At 31.6% G+C, this 22,467-nt stretch overlaps 2 protein-coding genes across 3 annotated transcripts; one reads left to right on the forward strand and one right to left on the reverse strand.

The window, feature by feature from the left end:
• LOC106100807 (facilitated trehalose transporter Tret1-like) lies at positions 1 to 10,004 on the reverse strand. Of its 2 annotated transcripts, XM_013279841.1 has the most exons (3): positions 9,835 to 10,004; positions 2,198 to 2,333; positions 1 to 2,121 (listed from the first exon to the last, which is right to left on the reverse strand). In XM_013279841.1, the coding sequence occupies exons 1-3, from the start codon at positions 9,949 to 9,951 to the stop codon at positions 875 to 877; spliced, it is 1,500 nt and encodes a 499-aa protein (XP_013135295.1). In that variant the 5' UTR covers positions 9,952 to 10,004; the 3' UTR covers positions 1 to 874. The 2 variants fall into 2 exon arrangements, with proteins under 2 accessions (XP_013135295.1, XP_013135297.1); XM_013279843.1 differs by lacking the exon at positions 9,835 to 10,004 and having other exon boundaries at positions 2,202 to 2,294.
• A 5,914-nt stretch (positions 10,005 to 15,918) lies between these two features.
• On the forward strand, positions 15,919 to 21,656 carry LOC106100793 (cytochrome P450 4g15). The gene is made up of 11 exons (XM_013279820.1): positions 15,919 to 16,000; positions 16,494 to 16,705; positions 16,979 to 17,176; positions 17,392 to 17,574; positions 17,970 to 18,039; positions 18,337 to 18,463; positions 18,709 to 18,895; positions 18,976 to 19,088; positions 19,325 to 19,562; positions 19,776 to 19,961; positions 21,176 to 21,656. Exons 2-11 carry the CDS (start codon positions 16,498 to 16,500, stop codon positions 21,355 to 21,357), a joined length of 1,692 nt encoding a protein of 563 aa, XP_013135274.1. The 5' UTR covers positions 15,919 to 16,000; positions 16,494 to 16,497; the 3' UTR covers positions 21,358 to 21,656.
• The last annotated feature ends 811 nt before the right edge of the window (positions 21,657 to 22,467 follow it).

A 22,467-nucleotide genomic window follows, 5' to 3' on the forward strand; every position in this document is an offset into this window, starting at 1 on the left:
TTCAAGTCGAAATATTTAATTAAATGAACACAGGAATTAGTAATTACATCTATTATTTGCTATTAGAGATCATTTAATTTACGTTAATCTATATTTAAAATGACATTTACTTTGATAGTGATCACATATTCAAATTCGGAATTAATAACTTCCTTTCTCTTCATAAACACTTCGGAAAGTCACTCCAGAAATAACCATATCCACTCTCCAGATGTTTTCCTGATTGTTTTTTGTTAATCTAAGAGACAAAAACTCGTCGCATTTCAACGTGGGAACCACTAGCTTCGCAGATGTTTGGCGGAACGTCTCGAGACATGTTTTGTCGCATCCACGTGTCACAACAGGAAGGTGCCTGCAATTTAGTGGCGGAGACGCGTGCCACTTGTCCGGTCGCAACGGACCATGAAATAGACTTGCTGTTTTTATTACGCAGGGTGCACGGAGACCCCTTAGTTCCACATGGCCGGAACTAGTCCTTGCTGCTAACAATGTTAACAAGTGTTTAATAATTTATTCCATAATCTTATCTAAACACTTTAGGCGATATTAATTCTTTATTTATCATCTATTGTCTACGTGATTAATGCTAGTTTAAGGTGAAGTGCCAAATAGTTTAAGATATTCCTACAGCTTCCAAATTGAAGACAATTTGCTCTAATATTTATACTATATGGGTATCCATATTATTAGCGACTTCTTGGCTATTCAATTTACTAAATTGTTGCTTTATCATTAGAACATATTCCATTGTTCTTATCAAACAAAGTGATGTAATATCGTGTAATATCATTACTTCCTAAGCAGACTTTAAATGTCATACTGAACTTGGGACAAATTATCTTATCAAGCTGACATAATAACGTTGACCTCACGCTTAGACAGAAGTTACATCAATTGTTGCTTTTAACTTCTCTTTTTTTCCTGATCTGAAGCGTTCTTCTATTTGTAACAGCGTCTTTCCTCTTGTTTCAGGGAGACAGAAGTATAAAAATACAGTTCCAACTAAGGTTGACATCCCATAAAATAAATATGTGCCATGGTGGCCTATGTTTTCGAACATTGCTGGCGCTGTTTTCACCGTTCCAAAGAAAGATATTGATGTCATCATCACGCTTAACCCAGACCCAATTCCCTTTGTATCTGTCGCGAAAACTTCTCCAACCATATTCCAAGGCAAAGGAGCTATTCCGATGTTTGATACAACAATGTACGTCGCCGTTAACCCTAGAGATATCAAAGGTTTCACGTGCCTTATTACACGTATTTCCACTAAGTATAAATAAATTGATAATATGATTAGAGATAATGATGTAAAAGTGCCACTGAATATCGCAATAGGTCGACGACCCATTCGTCTCAGCATGATGCAAGCTGTCACCAGAGCCACGCAACGCAAAATATCAATACCAAGCATGGCAGCATAAGTGTTAGATTTGCTGCCTAGTAAAACCTCCATAATTTCGGTTGTATACGCACAAAAAACATTTATACCAGACAGTTGTGTGATCGCAAAGAAAATTAACATTATGCCCAGAGGTTTCCAAAATTCTGGCTTTCTCAAATTCGTTGTCAACGTTTCCATCTTGCTTTTCTTATCAACCTTTTTCGTTTGTTCTAATATCATTTTATCTAATTCTGTTTTCATCGCCGGACTTGTTCCTCTATACCATTGGAATGATTTTATACATTTGTCTATTTCATTCTTCGAGGCGAGCCAAGCGGGAGATTCTGGTGCGTAATACAAAATTATACAGCCTACTAATGGGAAGGTGCCACAAAGTAGTGCTGAATGGGTCCAGTGTAAAAATGTTCCAAACAAATGTGACATAAAAACACCAGAAGCGATGCTTAGTGATAAACTAGCTAGGAATAATCCTCTGTACGCTGGCGTACTTATTTCTCCCACAAATACAGGGCCGAGGGGACCTAGCCAGCCTTGGCAAAAGCCTGTTATGAATCTTCCAAACAGTATAAGGTGTATACTATTAGCAAATGCTATTGTAATCCATCCACCGATATAAAACAGGGATAGCAACATTTGCGATAATCTTCTACCAAATCTCTCCATTAGATAACCCGAAATCATGTTACCGAATAATAAGGCGAGCGATGATATTGCGGCTGTAAACAAAAAAATCCTCATTAGACATTTATGAAACTACTAAAGATACTAATGATTATACACATCAACACATACCTACCCATGACACCATCTCTGTTGAATATTTCTTGTGTCCTTTGTCATGTTGTAATTGAGGAATGAGGACCGCGGAGAAGCCTGCTGTGGCGCCAGCACTGAGCGACAGTAGGAAGGTTCCGAGTACTATAATCGCCTGGAAACATAACAGTCGGATATTATCTTGGGTAATCCACAAACTAAGATTTGATGTAGGTAAAGAATCAAACACGAAACACGCTTTGACGGATTCTTTCTTTCGAAAGACTCTTGTTAATTTATGTCTTCATGATTTTTGTGTCTGGCCAATGTAAACCCTCAGAAAGTAGATTGACAAATAGAATTATCAGTTTTTATCGCGCTTATTAAACATTATTATTAATGTAAATACTAAATGGACACTTTATGGTATCCTCCTCAACATTTCTTCAATGATAGACCAAAGTCTTTTCAAAGACATTTGAATCGAAAAAATAAAGGTTATTGAATATTTAAAAAATGATAATGACCTGATAGCTTGATAACATTCTATACATAATATTAAAATAACAATTTTTATGTGTTGTCAAAGCCCAGCGGTTAGAGAAACTGAATATTACTGGTGTGTTTATCCAAGACGCAACGTAAACAATTTCTAAGTTGATGTACAAAAGTGCAAAATATATTTCAATATTTTTACATAATGTAAAAGAATTACCATGTCTGCTGAACTATTGAACTGCCAAAACATTTGAATATTGAAATGTGGCAATTTTTCATATGTTTCTTTAAATTAATGTCTGCAAATTTAAATTACGTGACAGTATTTTGGTATAAATAAATCCAATTTGTCGTAATTCTGTGACACTTTGTAAAAGAATATCAATTGAATAAGACTTCATTAAAAATGACCTAGCAGTTAATGCGTAATAAAGAACATACATATAAAATATGGTTCTTTAATATCAGACATAATCTATACTTCTATACCTAATATAATGAATCGTAAACACACACTACTTTGTGGCGTAGGATGTCAGCAATAACAACATATTTTTGAACAATTATCTTTAATAAAAAGCCCTGCACTTACAACACGCTTTAGGCTTTATATTTTCATGCTATTAAACTTAGGGGGTAAATAAATTGGAAAAAACCTTCATGTGGAAAAGGGACTATAAACTAAAGCTGCCAACATTACGGAAACAAGGTTATTATGGTAACGGTAAATTTGACATTTGCAATTGCGAATTCGACAAATGTAAGCAATAAAGTAAAGTTTTAGTTATATTTTCATGCAGAAAAAGCCGCAGGGGAACAACTAGTCTTACTAATGTTATAAATGCGAAAGTTTAGATAGATAGATGGATGAAAGGCTGTTTATTAGAGTTTGTAGCCTAAACTGCTAAATTGATCTCGTTGAAATTTGGCATGGCATTTATTTTTTTTTTATAATTCCACGCGGACAGAGTCGCGGGCGAACGCTAGTATTTAATAAACCAGAAAAACCCTTTCAAAAACATCGCCACGTGTAAAAGTTGGCAACCTTGATCGATATTTTTTTTAAGTTGATTACAAATTCTCGAAATCTTTTCTCACGCTATAAATAAAGAAATACAAAATACCAAATTTGTTGTTATACAATTAGAATAAGGTTGCTTAAAAGATAACTATATTTTTTTTATATAAATATTCACTATCTGAAGATTTATTACAGTTTCGAGAATCATTTATTATTTTAATTGTGTTAATAATGGTATTGTTTATTATTAAAAATGACAGATTTGATAACCAAGAATATATTATTAAGATTAATAATAAGGAGTCGCATTAATTTAACCTATAAGGGTCAAACTAAACTAATAATAGCTCATTAATAAGTTTATTATGTGTGAAACATGTTAATAAAAAAATAACTATATTCAATACAAAACTAGAATTACTTTTAAAAGTAGCTATCGGTAATGAATAACTTGTTTACCCAATTCTACGCTTGTATCAAATTATTTAATAGGGCTTTATTTAATAATTTTGTAAGATTGGTTACAGATTGGTACCCACGACATGGGAAGAGAAACAAAGGAAGACAGGTAAAGAGATGGGAAGACGATTTCAAAAAAGTTGCAGATCGTTTGTGGATTTGTGAAACTAGGAATAGACAGAGGTGGAAGTCTTTAGAGGAGGCCATTGTCCCAGGACAAGGTTCAAAAATTATTTTACTACTAAACAAAATGTAAATAGCTATAAGAAAAAAACAAAAAAAAGAATTGTAAAAAAAAAAGTCTTCAGCGATAAAGGCTTTATTATTGTTTAATAATTTTGTACCGAAATATTTAAAAGCAAAATGATAATTAAAAAAAAACATATTTATCTCGTTTTACAAGCCAATGTAATATTTTACAACAGTCTGGACTGTTGGGTTTTGTAAAGACTATACATTGTTTCGAGATTTGTGATTCAACGAACATATATTAAAAAAATCAAATTCGTTTTTCTAACCACGCTTTGCTATAAAAATAAATCAAAAAATTTAAAACAATTTATAACCAGAAGTAAAATATTAACAACCTTTTATACTGAATTAGCATTTTTGACAATTTCCTTAATGGACGACATGGAAAAAATACGTTAGCACGAGTAGGAACATCGTAAAAAACGTTAGTATTCAATCAAACAAAGTAAATTCTTTTTATGTTACTTATATTTATATTTATAATAATAAATGCGAAAGTTTACATGTTTGTTAAAGTTTGTAGCCTAAATGACTGATCGGATCTGGATGATATTTGGCTTAGATGTAGGGCATAGTCTGAAAGAACTTATAGGTTACTTTTATTATTTGGATTTCCGGATGGAACCGCGGGCGAAAGCTAGTTTATATAAGTTCATTTTGTGATACTATCAACTTGTATAGGTTGATTGTATATGTTAAAACTTTTTCAGTATGTATGTATTTGTTAAACGAAATGAGATAGCTATTTCAAATTTATTATGTACCAGAATTAAATACACTTACACCAATATTTTCAAAAAGCATTGCCTTTAAATAACCTTTAATCCATTTGCTTCCGTCTTTTTATGTAATGGATAACAAATTAAAATAAAAAAACTTCTTGAACATAAACACAAAGACATACAAAAATAACCTTAACGATTGCAACATTACCTCGTTTTGCAAAAGTAAGTGTTTTACTTTAATATTGTAAAACAGTGTGATGTAATTTTTAATACTTTTAAAACAAAAAAGGACAAAAGCGAAAACCTTTGTTAACAGCCGTACAACAGTCATTTTTGGTATAAAGTTGGTAATAATAATGCAAGTCAATGCTTCGCGAAATATAAATGTACATACACATACATATCTACTTATTTCGTGGTTTCTTTACTAACTTTCGCCCTCGACTTCGCCGTGGATTAAAAAGAAAACACAAGCAAGTAGCCTATGTGCTCTCTCAACCTATGTTCTACATCTGTGCCCAATTACATAGAGATCCGTTCAGCAGTTTGGGCTACAAACTGTAACACACATCCATCTAAACTTTCGCATTTATAATATTAGATTATTCTTCTAAAGCTCAGATAAATACTACATTTTTTATCAAAACGTATTAAACGTAAACGTTATATTTACAGTATTTGTAAATGACTTACTCTAACGGTATAATCATATAATACGTATAATACACATATAAAATTGAGAAATTTCCATTAGAAAAAAACAAGTCATCGGAAGCGTTACCATTTGTAATTATTTTATCTTGGTACATTTATATAACCTAAAATTACTATCTTCACGTAAAAACAAGTTCTTTGTTAATCATACGCAATGTTTACAAGTCGATAAAAATGTTGAATTAAAAGACGTTTCACTTAAAACTTGATTTTACACAACAAAACAGTACGTCTCCTTGAAACAACATTTTATTTACTTCCTATTGTAAAAGTGCTTATCATACACTTCTTTGTTTAAATACTACTAACTAGGTGTTGCTCGCGACTACGCCCGCGGTAAATTAAATAATATGTTATACACTGATAACGTAGCTTTTTAATGGTGAAAGAATTTTTGAAATAGGCCCAGTAGTTTTTGAGTTATATCAATAAATACAAAGATACAAATCTTTCCTCATTATAATATTAAGTATAGATTTAATACTTTGAATATTAAAACATATAATTATATTAAATCAGTTTAAGTAAAAGTATTATAGAAGTAATTTTCTTTTAAATATACAATTTCTTAACATTACAAAAGTATTTCTTCATACATCAATTTGTAAATTAAAATGTCCTCTTTAGTGATGTTCCAATCGTAATTAGTCCTTGCGGTCAATCCCTTGACATTCATACCTACTGGCCTACCTTAGAACTTCATAATATTAATTTGATATCCTCAACAAAGCCGCGTCAGCTTGCGGCCTAGCTAGTTACAAGATATCACAATAGTATATATAGTTCAACTCATCTTGGCTTGTACAGTCGGGAAAAATGGTAGTGTTCCACTTCAAAGCTACGTTTGAACATTTTGAAAAGAGACATGAAACAAAAACCAATACGACGAAGGTTAAATGTAACTGTAGGAAAAAAGTCTGTAAGTGATACATTGCTACTTTGGTTTTATTACCCCATTTTTCCTACAAGCGGACACCGAGGATTTCCGCGATTGTACATACATATATGTTTGAGTGGAATAGACAATCTATGAATACTTAACGTAGTAACATAGCCTCTATGAATTTATCAAGTTATTTAGCTTGCTAACAACATGAAATATTATGAATTAAGGAAATATCACTTTGTCATTTTTTTATTTCATGCGTGTTTTTCAAATGAAGGAAATACCTACTTATATGAAACTATTGAAACAAATTTTATGTCATCTTTACAAATATTCATCATCTTTCTCCTTATCCTATTTCCGTAGGGTCGGCACAACAGGTTTTTGTCCTCCACATAACTCTATCATACGTCATCTCAGTCATCTCAGTCATCACTCCCTTTTTGATCATGTCACCTTTAACGCAATCCATCCATCTCTTTCTAGGTCTACGTCTACCGATGTACCCTTCCACACTCATAGCTAACGTTCTCCTTGTAACATGCGATTCATCCCTCATAACATGCCCATACCGTGCTTACCTTTTAATCCTTACTTTCTCTAATATTATAACGAGGAAAGATTTGTCAAAAACTACTGGGTCGATTTCTTTTACTAATAAAAAGCTACGTTATCACTGAATAGCATGTTCAAGATAGATGTACTCGGGAGAAAATACTAGTAAAATATGTCTAGGATAAGTAAATTCTGAGGACTAAGCTTAGTATTCAAAATGATTTGTATTATGTATTCATAATATTTACATATAACGTGCGTTAGTGTCGTCTCGTTTAAATTCATTATAACATCATTAAATTTCCATATTACTTTATAGCTTATTTATAATTTTTCCATGAGATATAATCGAAATTTTAAAACGTGATTTCTTTAACCTCTAATGAATCGACAAACTTAAATACTTTTTTGTCGTCTGATTAACGCTGTCCGTCAAAAATGAATTTAATGTACGTTTGTTATCAAAATAATTTTAGTCCACAACCTTGAATTGTTATCTTTTTTTAACTATATTAATACGTATCAATCTCAATGCATTTACCTACTACAAGAAATGTATTACTCGTATAGTTTCAAGACAAATAATCTTCTAACACCGAAACCCCTAAATCTGTACTTCTATGTATTTACTGTAAAGATAATAATATTTATATACTCGTATTAACTTTGACTTCTATGTTAATATTTGTATTTTTTGATTTTTGTATGTATTGAAATAATTCAAAAACTACTGGACTGATTTTAAAAATTCTTTCAAAATTAAAAAGCTATGTTATCGCTGAGTAACATATACACAGACATACAAATATGTAATACACATATCTTACAATTTTTTTTTATTTCACGTGGACGAAGTCGTTAGCAACAACTAGTTATCAATTTTAATGCATATTATGGAGTTCTACGTCGAGCTAGGTTGACTGGAATGAGCACTAACGTAAAAACAAAAACAATTATTACCATATTCCGATCGGTTATTATTTCCAAATTAATCCCAAAGCTGCATCGAATGTCGTATATTTTTGTTAAAGGTTAATGACCTATTAACTTTATTGGCCCTTCAAACCGGTTAGTACAGTACAGTTATACACATTTCTGTTTGTTATCTACTAAACATCTGCAAGGAACTACAAAGAAATCAATACTTTCGAAGGGGCGAAGGTCAAGTTTATATTTCTTAATAACTTATTTCTACATTATAAATCGTAGCATACCTTATTATATTGTAAACAACTAATAATTATAGACATATAATTCTAGTAGACAACAATGTGACAAAAGGTTAAACCTTCATTAGTCCATTCTAAGAGATTCTTAGTTCAAAACAAGTCACATTAACTCTAAACACTATTTGGATTTGTAATCACGTATAATCATTGGATAATAAAACGTCCTTATGAATATTTCGTAATCGTATTTGATCGATTTCAATTTAAAGATTACCATAATTTAGAATTGAATGGAAAAATTAAATTATTTTGATTCGTTTCATTATCCAAAAACCAGATGAACCGGTCGGTTTAGTTTGTTACTTTATAAAGTGCAGAAAGAAAACCTTGAAGTTTGAATGAGTTGGTAGAAAATGTTAAACTCGAAAACTCGGTAACCTAAGTATATGCAAAATATGACTAAAAACTCCTAAGATCATAATACATTATCTTTTGTCTAGATATTTAAAAGAAAAGAGAGCTTTTTATTCTTGCTTATCGGACAATTTCATGAAATGTGTCTACGAAAAGTCAATCGACACAATTGTTATAAAACTGTTACAGACTTTTTGGTTTTCACTGATCATGCCTATTCTTCTCTTTACGAAACAAAAATGTGTCACATTTTATAAAAGTGTTCTTTGTTCTTTCTTATAGTAAAATAACTAGTTTTTTTAGTTCGAAAAAAAATTTGAGACTACACAGATCGTAACATTTAAATATTAATGATTTTTTTTATTAAATGCTGATCGTATTGGGTTATATTTAAATTTTATCGGTAAACATTTTTTTTTTATTTATAAGTGAACAGAAAATGACATATTAATATTTTACTATCATTTTATAAAAGATGAATTTTTCTTTGTTCGAGTTTTGTTAGCACGCGAAATACCTTGGTCCTATCGTCACGAAAGTATTCATTCTTGATCTAACTTAAAAAGAAAGAAGTAAAGTAAAAATGTGTACAAACAAAAAAAAAGTTTTTCGTTATCATAATTAAATATCTGTCTGTCTACACTCGTAAAATGCTTATCTCTTCTTCACATATATTTTTATCTAAAGATCAATTAATATTTATTTAGACATTACAAATTTCTTAAACCCAAGCATAATTGAGTACTAATGATGTTACAAATGCGAACAAAGAAAAAAAATCGATTGGGAAACATTTTGTAAATAAACCACGATTTGATTAAAAAGGTCGATAGAAAAATCCATAAACAACGAAACAAAAACATATCACAAATAAAAACCATAAACAACAAGAAACACAAACAGAGATGGTTGCAATTGTAAGTTCTGCATCTTTGTTGCACTTTTAATTTTATTTAATTCAATAAATATCATTTAAAACGTACCTGTCTTCTAAAAGGCGATCGTTCTTCGGTATAATAATCCTCCTTTGTGTCACAATTACCATTTTCAACGGCACTTTTGTTGATTTTCTCCAATTCGGACGCAGCGCCCGGGTCCATCTTGGTTCGATACACTTGTTATACTGTGTACTACACTAGCATGGTCGGCTCGACGCTTACGATACGAGTGATGGGAGTCACTCTGTTTGATTAAGAATTATCTTATCACTAATAAATACCTCCTTAATACATGTTTAAGAGTTTCTGCTAATGCTGCTATGAACATCGTTAACGTCTACTCTAAATTATCAAACGTCTATAAAGCTTGTTCATTACTTAAAAATGTTTTCATCTCAATTCTATTTCAGTAATAAAAAATAATGTTCCGTTAATTGTTCATACTTATTAATAATCTAGCTTTCGCCCGCGACTCCGTCCGCGCGGAATTAATAAAAACAAAAGTGAGAATCTGTGTTTTCTTCCAGACAATCCTCTACATCTATACCAAATTTCATCGAAATTCGTTCAGCCGTTTAGGCTACAAACTCTAACAAACATCCATCCGTCTAAACTTTCGCCTTTGTAAGATTAGTAATATTGTCATTTTTTTACTATTAATTTATTGATGCACAAAAAGATGAAAATCATCCCGATTTTACTGTCTCTTTGTTTTTTTTTGTTATTGTATAAAACTCATCTTTGGTCAAATGTCAAAATATGAGTTACTATGCAATATTTATCAGTTGAAATGAATTCTTTGAAGTTAAATGTATTTAATGGAGACTTAAGAAGAGGTATTAAAGGGAGAAACATGTAACGTAACAAGTATAGCTTGTAATGTACCTAATTAAAAAAAACTACCAGACGACGTATGGATTATTAACGTGATAATATTTATACATTTTTTATCATTTGAATGTCATAAATTTAACTACTGTGATGTTTGTCTATGGATTAAATTCATATAAATATGCATTAAAATTATCTAGCATAATATAGAAGCTACTATTTTGTCCAAAGACAAAAATAAGTTGGTCTACGGAGAAAGTCATTGAAAAGTACGTAAAATGTTTGCATCTCTTTCATTATCTTTGAAAAAACAGAGATAAGAATAATTTTCTGAAGCTGTCGATAGTGGAAACACGCGGTACAAAGTGCACAGATTATGCCATGATTCATTATTTATTCTAATACCTGTAACACACTAAGAAAAGCGAAGCGACGCAAATTTAGTTCGAAATTAACATTTTTATTTCGTCTCGGAAAAGAATAGAAGACATTTTCACGTACACTTTTTAATCTGAAGCAAGCTTTGCGTTCCGTTTTGATGGTTAGTGTGCTACAGCCTTGCTTGTTTTAATTCATCGCTTTTGCGACTTTGTGCTACAGGCGTGGATCTTACGAAGCCAAAAACCGTCAATATATTAAGCCTTACATAATCTCGAATTTCAAATTGGAATTTCGAAACGACCCAACTCGTATAACGGTTTCAACGTTTGTGTAACTTTATAGGCATATTATTTTAAATACCAGGTCGTTCACCGGTATTTATTTGAGACCCCATGCTTAAGGAATAAGGATGTAACGGAGACAAATTCCCGTTGTCCTGTGTTTAACACCTCAATATTGTTACTGTATGTGGAGATAATATCTTGCTTTTGCACATAAAATTATTTAATTATTTTCCTTTAATAGCCTCAACCCTAAATGATTATTGATTTCTGTTTTTAAGCACGTATACATTGATTTTGCGATAGTTACAGTTACGTTAGTGTAATAAAATAGTGATTTTTAGATTCTCAGACCAATATTTCTCTTGTCTAAATGTCTAATTATAGTATTTTCTTTAAATATAGGTGGAATTGCTCCATAATTATATGAAACATGCAATTACTAGTTGTACAGTTCTATTAAACTCTTACGTAAACCTAATATCCATTCGTCCTCGCGCCGCGACATATCTGATTCGATACAACGCTTATGATAAGATTGAAATATCATATCCAATGTCAATGACATTAAGCTATTTCAAAACTTTAATCTAGCAATTAAAGGCTACAAAAACGAATACTTCTGTCAATACCAGAACCTCTGGATCTGAAATTGTGTGAGTGTGAAAATTATTATTAGCATTAGAAAAACTGTAAAAACGCCTGCGCCAAATAAATGTTCGACATCCTAGGTTAACTTATTGCTATGCTAAATTTAAAGGCGCCAATACAAGGCAGATTAAAATCATAATAAAATCCGTTGATACACTATAATGTTGTCAGGGCTTGTATTAAAATGAGAAAGGAATTATTAATTTTTTTATAATAGCTATCGATTGATTTTTAATAATAAACCTAAGGACAATTACAATAAAATAACCAAACATTAACATAAACAACAAACTAATAAAAACATAAAACATACAAGACTACTCACAGACAGTTGTCTAAGCCACGTGACCTTCTAGTATAAAAAACAAAAACTCAAAGGTCAGCTTACACCTATCCCAACATAAACGTAAACCAATTTACATGCATTATTAGACGAATACTTACTTCATTTAAACGTAAACTTTGAATAATCAAGGCATTATATAAACCCTTTATTTACACGATATAAATACTTCACTCAACAAGAAACATTATGAAAGTAAGTTATCATTTATAACTTGAACTTCAATTCATATGCAAAAATAGTTGGAGATTGAATATTAATTTATTATTTAATTATTTAGGACGTAAACAAGAGTAGACATACGATAAAATATTTAGTATAAGACGGACGTCATCTATAAGAACTAATTGGCTTCACACCTACCATATTACATAAACCTATTAGCACTCTATTTAGTTTTAATCCGGATTAATTGTACTCACGTTACAGACTTATTTGGTTAAAATATATACACTACACATCATGCAACGTATAGTCCCCACTAAGGAGCTCAGAGTCTACACTATATTGGTAATTACTAAGTTATAGTTAACCACGCTAGCCCACTGCGTGTTGACTACATGTATATGCTAAAGTATGTTTAATTTGATGGCTTGTTGTATCTTATGTTAACACCAATGACCGACAATTGTTGAATCTTTTATATGACTATTGACACCTCATTGTAATGTATCACTGTCGATATCAGGTATTTAATCCATTTCTAATGAACGATTAAAGATAGAGATATCCTTGTACAGTAACAAGATTTTACGGCAAAGAAACTAATCAATTAAAAGTTACACGCATAGAAGCAATACAAATTATGCAAATCATAAATTGTGGCTCGGAAATTATTCCTGTAATTATATTTGATTAATTAATCGAATTACAAAAAATATTTTGTTGACGCAGTTGTTTTTTGGTATGTGACATCAATGAAGTATTCAATTTATTGTACAAATACGAAATACGAGTGATATAGAGTTATTAATGTTATTGGTATATTTGTTATTGTAAAAATGTATAACACGTACATTTTTTACAAACAAAAATATAATGCCAATGTTACGTTGAACCAACATGATTCGTGACACCAAGTGATAAATAATTACTGTTTACTGTATTACTTTTGTTAAGTCTCCATTTCTTTAAAATAAAGGCGAAGCTACTAATCTTCTTATTCTCCTATGTATTTTTAAACAATTAATATAATTGTCACTAGCAATATTAATGTAACACTCCGATAGAGATCTCGTCAGGAATGCGCGCGAAAATCAATCCTGTAATCCTGTAATGACATTGACAGCTGTCAGTTAGAGATGTGACGATTATGTCAATAAACTAGTGTTGCGCTAATTCTACAGCGCGGTACTAATTTTCTTCTTAACAGTATGTATAATAATGAAAATTCACACTTAAAAACTAATTATCAAATGCTTTACAGTAGCCGATAAAGACGATGTAGTACGTGCGTTGGTATTCTTTGTACTTCTCTAAGGCCAAGGACATTTAAGAATTATATAAACTAGACATAGGGAACAATATTTTTATCATCGGTAACTTCTTTGAAAGGTACTTTGCTAGTTGTCAAGTTTTATATGCTTACCTGTCCTTGTATTGACATGTTATAAAACATTTTTCAAAATTATAATAAGCTCCATTTTTGTTATTAAATAAACTAAACAGTGTCACAAAATATATAAAAATATAAAATTTATTAAATGGCACGTATTGGCAATTAATTTCAATACAAATCATTATATTGACATGTATTTTTGAACCTATCAATAGATAGCGTTAGTGGATCATATGAAAAATGTCTCAAATAAAGTGTCAACTACTCGTATGCTTCCTCTATGTATTTTTGACCAACTTTCCAAAAGAAGGAGGTACCCAATTAGTCTGTATGTTTTTTTATGTGTTACGGCATAAGTCCGCCGCTAGTGTCCCGATTTTGATAATTCTTTTTTTATCCGAAAGGTAGTCTTGCAGTTGGGTCCCATTTTTTGGTTGATATTTGTTTGAATCTCTTTGGACTAGGCGTACAGCATCGATATGTATGAACACGAGTAGTCTTTACGTTATTCGTTTAATGTTCGCTCGATGCGTTTTAATATTATCTTATAAGCTAATATATCAGACATGAGACTGATAGGAAGTCAGTTCCTGATTTGAAGTTGTCAGATTGACATTAATTCATAATTAAGTAATAATCTGACCTCGATTGTAGTTGTTTATTTTGCTGTTTTACTGGGTTAATCTTAGAGTAATATGCAAAAGTAGTTTCTTATAATTGTTTCAAGGCAGTAGCACTTTATTTTAATCAGCGTTGTTTGCGGGTTGTTGCTTCTAACTATTTATAAACAATGTTTTATCTCGAACAAAATCACTGTGTTTGCAATTTGACTCGTGAAAATAAGTATTATCATGAAATTATTTTAACTTACACCTCGCTCGTTTAGCGAGTCTATCATATAAACAATCTACCACCCGCTATAGCGCGCTACCCCATCTTAGGTTTACTTTTTGCAAAGAAATTTAGTCTGAGCACTTCCTGTACTTTATAACATAACTGCAGGATTTTACACTTATTTATAGAATAACATGACAAACGAGCAAGGAGCCACGGGCTCGCCAAAAAAGCGAAGCGACCGCTGCCTATAGACATACGCATTTGCGAATTCGTCGCCTACATTTAATTGACAGAAGACGGGACGCACACAAAGAGGATATAGATATATATTTCCCCTAACTATGCGTTCCCGTACTACAAGAATCACTATCCCTGTACGAAAAGGGAGGAAAGGGGAAGTGGACTAAAATTATACCTCTGGCACGCACACTATTCAGACAAAACTGGGCCGTCTTCTGTGTGGTCGTGGTATTGCACCGAGCGTGCCTGCAGTGTTCATGCGTGCTTGTTAAGCGAGCTCTATCACTATTACAAGTATCCCTTCTAGACAAATAACTACAATTCAGTCACAAAAATATTATTTTTTATTTATTCAAACGAAAATTCAGTCATTGAAAAATGTATTTTATATCAACGACATTTCAGTTAAACTTGATTTTTATTTTAATTCACTGTCATACTATCACTTCCCAATTAACAAACAATGAAAAAATTAAGGTTAAAGATCAATGTAGAATACAGGAATAAATAAATCACACAATACATTTAAGGAGAATGAAAGAGAAAGTGCAATTTTTATTCCTAAATAGCCTTAACTTAGCAAGTGGTATGCGTTCTTTCAGACTATATTATACATGTATTCCAATTTTCATCGAAAGTATTTTCGAAGATACGTAGTGACAAATATCCATCCTTCTATCCATACAAACATGATAAAACATAATCATTTGTAATCATTGATAACACATAATTTTAATATTTCGTAAGTAAAGAAAACTATTATAATAACAAAGTATTTTAGAACAAACGGCATATAGGCGTAATAAAAATTAAACGCAGAGGCTCTCTTAAAAGTAAAGAAAAGTTATTCCTAGATACTTTATTAAATTATAATCTAGTATTCTATAGAAACACATACGAACGAAAAACTTTACCCGTGTTCAAACAAAAAAAAAACAAATCAAGCATTCGCTTCGCCTTAACAACCTAAAGTGAATCGCTCACGTAATATATAAAAAGAATAGTTATGCAAACGCATATCGTTTTACAGTAGAACACAGGTCGGCAGAACGTGGAGGTGGTTGTCCTTTGACGTTCCAGTACTTTAAGGTATTTAAAAAAATAAGTATCTCCATTTTTTGTGTCAAAAACAATGATTGAAACCCGATTTTCAAAATTGTGTCTTAATTTTACGAAAATTTTATAAATTGAAATTAATTTTAAGGATTTTTTCATAACGAATTCCAAAAGTATTTTTCACATTTATATGTTTTCTTTTCTATGTCGATTTCCACATATTTATAAGCTTTTCCTGTATTTTTTTTGAATGACATATAAATCCAATATGAAATAGATTTTTTTTATTTTTTAACCTACATCTAAATAAGAAGGTCTCAATTCGTCGGAATCTTTTTTTTTTTAATTAAAATACAATGTAACATGAAGAGTTGAGTCTAAGCTATTTACTTATTATAGTTATTTTTGCTATAACTATGGACTGTAATTTTTATTTTCTTACATTCCATTGTCACTTTTTCTGGCACAAAAGAAGTTATAACATAAAAGACTTAGTTCAAAGTTTTACAGAGCAATTAATTTTCAGCAAGATGACGGTCGTCGAAGATATACCGACGGACCCCAGTACGTCAACACGGCTAATTATCTACCCATTGGTACTGATTACTACTCTACTCTGGGTTCTATATCGCTGGCAGACACAATCCAAATTATATAAACTAGGCAATAAATTGCCCGGTCCCTCCGCTGTACCAATATTCGGCAACGCTTTATTGGCGCTTGGAAAGAAACCTGATGGTATTTATTTACTAACTTACTATCATACTAACATTATAAATGCTTCTATTATGCTTCTAAAATCAAGTATATTGAAGAACGACCTTACCTCTTACTTATAGGCTTCGGCGAACTTTTGTAATTTTAGGTCCCTCGCGCGTTTGGATGTAAAAATAGAGAGTGAAAACAGAACAAATTTATTTAAAAAAAATTAGTTATCAGTCAAAAACTAGGGTAATCTATAAAAATGTATTGAATATAATGACAACTTTAAAAATTATAACACATTCGCAGAATTGGTAAACTTAGGGTTGGAATACATTGAAAAGTACGGAACTGTAGTCCGAGGATGGCTCGGCTCGAAGCTGGTGGTTTTCCTCTGCGACGCCGACGACGCCGAGGTCATTCTAAACAGCCAAGAACACATCGACAAGGCATCAGAATACAGATTCTTCAAGCCCTGGCTCGGTGAAGGACTATTAATTAGTTCAGGTACACATTTTTTAAACAGTTTATGAGGTTGCAGAAATATGTTGCCGAAAAATTTGTCGAAAAATATTAAGAACTTACAGAAGTGAGTAATAGAAGTTTTCAGACTCTTGGAAAGTGAGTGTTTTAGTAGTGGCTCAATGCTTTCTAATAATAAAGATTAAAATTTACTATTGTGCATCGTTCAGTTATCTATTTAAAAATAAACTATTTTTCAGGCGAAAAGTGGCGTTCACATCGTAAAATGATTGCGCCAACTTTTCATATAAACATATTGAAATCCTTCATCAGCGTGTTCAATCAGAACAGCAAAAACGTGGTGGACAAAATGAAAAACGAAACAGGAAAAGTGTTCGACGTACACGACTACATGAGCGGAGTCACGGTTGATATTTTGCTCGGTAAGTCTTCCCTCCCATATGCATTGTCCAAAAACAGCATAGTAATTTAATATTCAGGTTAGAGGGTACAACGGTACTTATTCGCATTTATACAATAGGAAAAAAGCGCGCGGTCTTGCATAAACAAATGAATATTAACTTGTAACCTTTGTCTATATATCGATGCTAATTCTAGTCATTTAACATCAACTAATACAACAGTATGCATTTCTATAAACCTATAATACTCATTACTTTAACTCGAGTAGTTTTAAAATGAGAGAGAGAGACGTTAAAATTAATTGCTTAATACTAAAAAAGACGTAATTGATTTGCGAAGTTAGCAAACAACCAAATAAAAACAAAAAGACCTTCTAGTTTTACTTACAATACTGACATAGGTACTGTTGTTACAGAAACTGCTATGGGTATTACAAAAGAAACTCAAGACGAATCTGGATTTGATTACGCTATGGCAGTTATGAAGTAGGTTTGAAACATTAAAATATTCTTTACATAGTTTTTAAATTCAACTTCATACCTTGGAGATGTGAATCGTGAAATTAGAGCTTGATTTTATTCATTTCGAAGTATTGGCAAATAATAGTTACGGGCAAATCTACCACGTTCTATAGAAAGAGTTCTTCCAAATTAATTTTGTTCATGCTAAAAAAAATACTAAAAATTCGAGTATGAAGTCATGAATTTTAAATATATTTAATGTTTAACACCTTCGCTGTTGTTTCCTATCATTTTATTACAGTAATAAAATAATATTTTCAGAATGTGTGACATCATTCATCAGCGACATTATAAATTCTGGATGCGTTTCGATGCTGTATTTAAATTTACAAAATTCTTCGAAAAACAAAAGGAACTGTTGAACATTATTCATGGATTAACGAACAAGGTAAACATTTATTTCCCAAGCAATATTAAAAAGTTATCAATATTTAATATTAAAAAGAGGAAAACTTTGTTTGCTTGATTGTAATGAATAGGCTCATGACTATTGGGCCGATTTTAAAAAATATTTCACCTTTAGAAAGGTAATTTATCTGTGAGTAACATAGGCTATATTTTTTATAACGGAGTCGCGGGCAAATGCTATTTTATTTATTATTAACAGTTTAAGAATTGATTTTAATTTCACAGGTCATTAAGAACAAGAAAGAAAAATATATAGAAAACAAGGCGAAAGGTATAATTCCACCGACACTTGAAGAGATTACACAAAATAAAGGAACTAATGACTCTGGATTAGCAAATGTTAAAACACTAGGGGATACAGTTTTCAAAGGATATCGAGATGATTTAGACGACAATGATGATAATGACGTGGGTCAGTAAAAAACAGTTCGAACTTTAATAATTTCTATAACTTCGAAGGTTAAGTAAATTGAAATTATTTATTTGTCACAGGTGAGAAGAAACGTTTAGCCTTCTTAGATCTGATGATTGAATCAGCTCAAAATGGTACAAACGACATAACGGACTTTGAAATCAAAGAAGAGGTCGATACCATTATGTTTGAGGTATGCGATATTTTTTGAGTAATAGCAATACTAACTCTAAATAAACTGAATTCAAATCATATGACTTGAACCTGTCAAATATAATGACATAATACACTCAAGAGCATTAATTGCGGATCACTAAAAAAACAAAAAATCTGATAAACTAAGAATGCTAGCTTAATGAAATAAATCTTCTTGACTCGGATTCAATGCTCTTGATTGTAGAAAGGGTACAAACGTCTAGTTCATTTCAGGGGCACGACACAACAGCTGCAGGCTCGAGTTTCGTATTATGTCTACTCGGAGTGCATCAGAAAATTCAGGCCAGAGTCTATAATGAACTGTACGACATATTTGGTGATTCAGACCGACCAGCCACCTTCGAAGATACGCTGCAAATGAAGTATCTAGAACGTGTCATTTTCGAAGCTCTTCGCATGTATCCACCCGTACCAATCATCGCTAGAAAATTGAAGAGGGACGTTAAAATAGGTACGAAAACGAACATAGATATAAGCAAGCTGTGTTTCGCTTTACTACAAAAACTATTAAATATTGCTCTTTACGAATATCAGAACCAAGACAAGGTATAGCAAAGGCATGCTACTCGCACGAAGACTGTAATGCCTTGAACTTATGGAACACCTAAAAAGAACGACGTTAAATGTACTACTAACTAAATAATGTGCAATATTTACATTTCAGCAACAAACAACTATGTACTGCCCGCTGGTGCGACAGTTGTCATAGGTACTTACAAAATACATCGCAATCCCAAATACTATAAGAAACCGGAAGTTTTCGATCCCGATAACTTCCTGCCAGAAAATACTCAGAATAGGCACTACTACAGTTACATACCCTTCAGTGCTGGACCACGAAGTTGTGTTGGTAAGCTAGGAATTATATTAAAAACTTTTAATAATTCTGTCATAAACTTATCCAAGTTTTTTTGCTCGTCTTCTGAAATGCCATCTTACTATAAGACAGAAGTACTAAAGAGAGCAAGGGAGAGTTAGGTTTCACATTTTTCCCACCTTATTCTATCAAAAAGACACAAACGGAAGTAGACAGATTAACAGGGAATGAATAAAAATTGAAAATTTACCTTTGTACTCTCCTCTGTTAGTGGTTGGCACTAAATTTGCAACACAATAGACATATAGACAGCGGTCTCTTAACATCAAGTCATAGACTAGCGTTTTCAATATATCTTGATGCTATCATAATTTGGGCTGGTATTACCAAAAGATTTCTGTTATTTAATCATCTATTTTCTATCTATTCTTCAATGTTCTGAACAATTATGTAACTTAAATAGCTTTTTTATATCTCAACTTGATCAATGTAATGAAACAATTAATCGCTTTTAAGAACTCGTACAAAAACCACACCCATCTGCGTTTCTTTAACAAAATCTTTACTGAATTGTTGTCCGTAGTGTTCTGTTAACATTCTTTCTAAATAATGCCATTTAACAGAGAATGGTTAATAAAGTTGAAACACTTTAAATAATACGCCTATTAATTACATTGATACTACCAGTGGTTCACTTTTACTTTCCTTTTCGTTTAATTTACATAGAAGAATAATTCTTCAACAACTAGCCATCATTATCTTGCCTCACATCTTACTTGATACGAATCAAGTTTAACCGATAAAGACTACGACGTATTCACCCTACCTCGATGATCAAAAATACAATAAAAAAACACATTCTTTCTGTTCACGACAGAAAAATCTTTCGTATTTGAAGAAATCGTTAGTTACATTTTTACCTGTACGAGATTACATTATTTTTTACTAGTTTTCACCCGCAACTCTGTCCGCGTGAAATTAAAAAAGACAAAAGTGAGCAGCCTATGTTTTCTTCCAGACTATCTTCTACATCAATATAAAATTTCATCAAAATCTGTTCAGCCTTTTAGGCTACAAACTCTAACAAACATCCATCCCTCCGTCTTAACTTTCGCATTTTTAATATTAGTAAGATATAAAATTAGAAGATCCCATTATAAATTTCATTAAATGTTTTTGTGGCTCCTGTAATTCATGTAAGCAAATCCAAAGCTAAAAATATATTGTTATTAATTGTAAATTTTCAGGACGTAAATACGCCATTCTGAAATTAAAAATACTACTTTCTACAATCTTAAGAAACTATAAAATGGTTTCCGACATCACAGAGGACCAATACAGACTGCAAGCTGATATTATTTTGAAGCGAACAGACGGATTCCGAGTAGAAATTGAGCCGAGACAAAGAGTGCCAATTGCCGTAGCATAATTACTTATTAAATTTAATAATTATTACCAGTACATGAAATAATCATTATAATAAGTTGTGCTATTTACCTTATGCTTGACACCTTTTTTTAAATAAATATATCCATATAAGTAGATTGTAGTAAATGGTATTGCATGTAGTTATGTACATTAAAATGATTATGTAAAAAATTGTTTAAACGATGTTATATCGGTGACGTAAGGTTTGAAACGTATTGTATATTAGTGTAAGTTTTTGCATGTATCGAAAACAATGTTTAATATGCTAATTGTACGTTAAAATAAAATAAACATAAACGATTGTGTGTTACAATTTTATGTCCTTAATCGTGAAATTCAACAAATTAGTTTTTTCATGAATTGGGTGAGCACAAAAACTTAATCATATGTACCAGTATTTTGTTTCTGTACTTAATTTGGTTGTTTTTTAAAGTCTCATTTTGACACGGCATAAAACGGTAGTTTTTTTGCATTCCGCTGAATTAAAAAGTTACTTACATGTAATTCCGTTTAGGTACCGACTAGTTTTAGACCCGCCTTTCTTTAATGTAAGTGCATTATACTGTCAGCCGCTTCACGTTAGTGTGGGGCTCGTTTGGGTTATCGCCCAGGGGCCATAGGGCCGCCGTAGATATTCCGCCCAGGGCCCTAGTAGCACTAAGTCTTGCATTTAATTTAGGTAAATTTTAATTACATTAGCATAATTTCTTGGAAAATAGTAAGTTATTTGCATTTAGCAGTTTGGTTTTTTGAATTCTTTCTTTATGCTGCAACCATTAGGAGCCCTAAAATAAGTTGCAGGTTGTAGCGAGTAAAATTGCGAGGCACGCGTAGTTACGTTTTTTAGAAATCTTATACCGTTTCGACATTTCCGAATAATTAAGGTTGTTTATGTCCTGGCTAGTTGATATTTAAATGGTTTTGATGTAAAATTCAAAAAAATATCCGAATTGGAGGAAATATTAACAATTCTAAATTTCAAAATTATTCAAATTTGGTTTTCAATGAAGGGCCAAAACTGTTTTGAATTTTAAAAAAATATTATGTCAGTCATTCAACAGGGTATATAATTGTTTTTTTGACAAATTTATTGTCTATTATTAATTAAAGA

The sequence above is a fragment of the Papilio polytes genome, unplaced genomic scaffold (genome assembly GCF_000836215.1).
Source record: "Papilio polytes unplaced genomic scaffold, Ppol_1.0 DF824047.1, whole genome shotgun sequence".
Lineage (NCBI taxonomy): Eukaryota > Metazoa > Arthropoda > Insecta > Lepidoptera > Papilionidae > Papilio > Papilio polytes.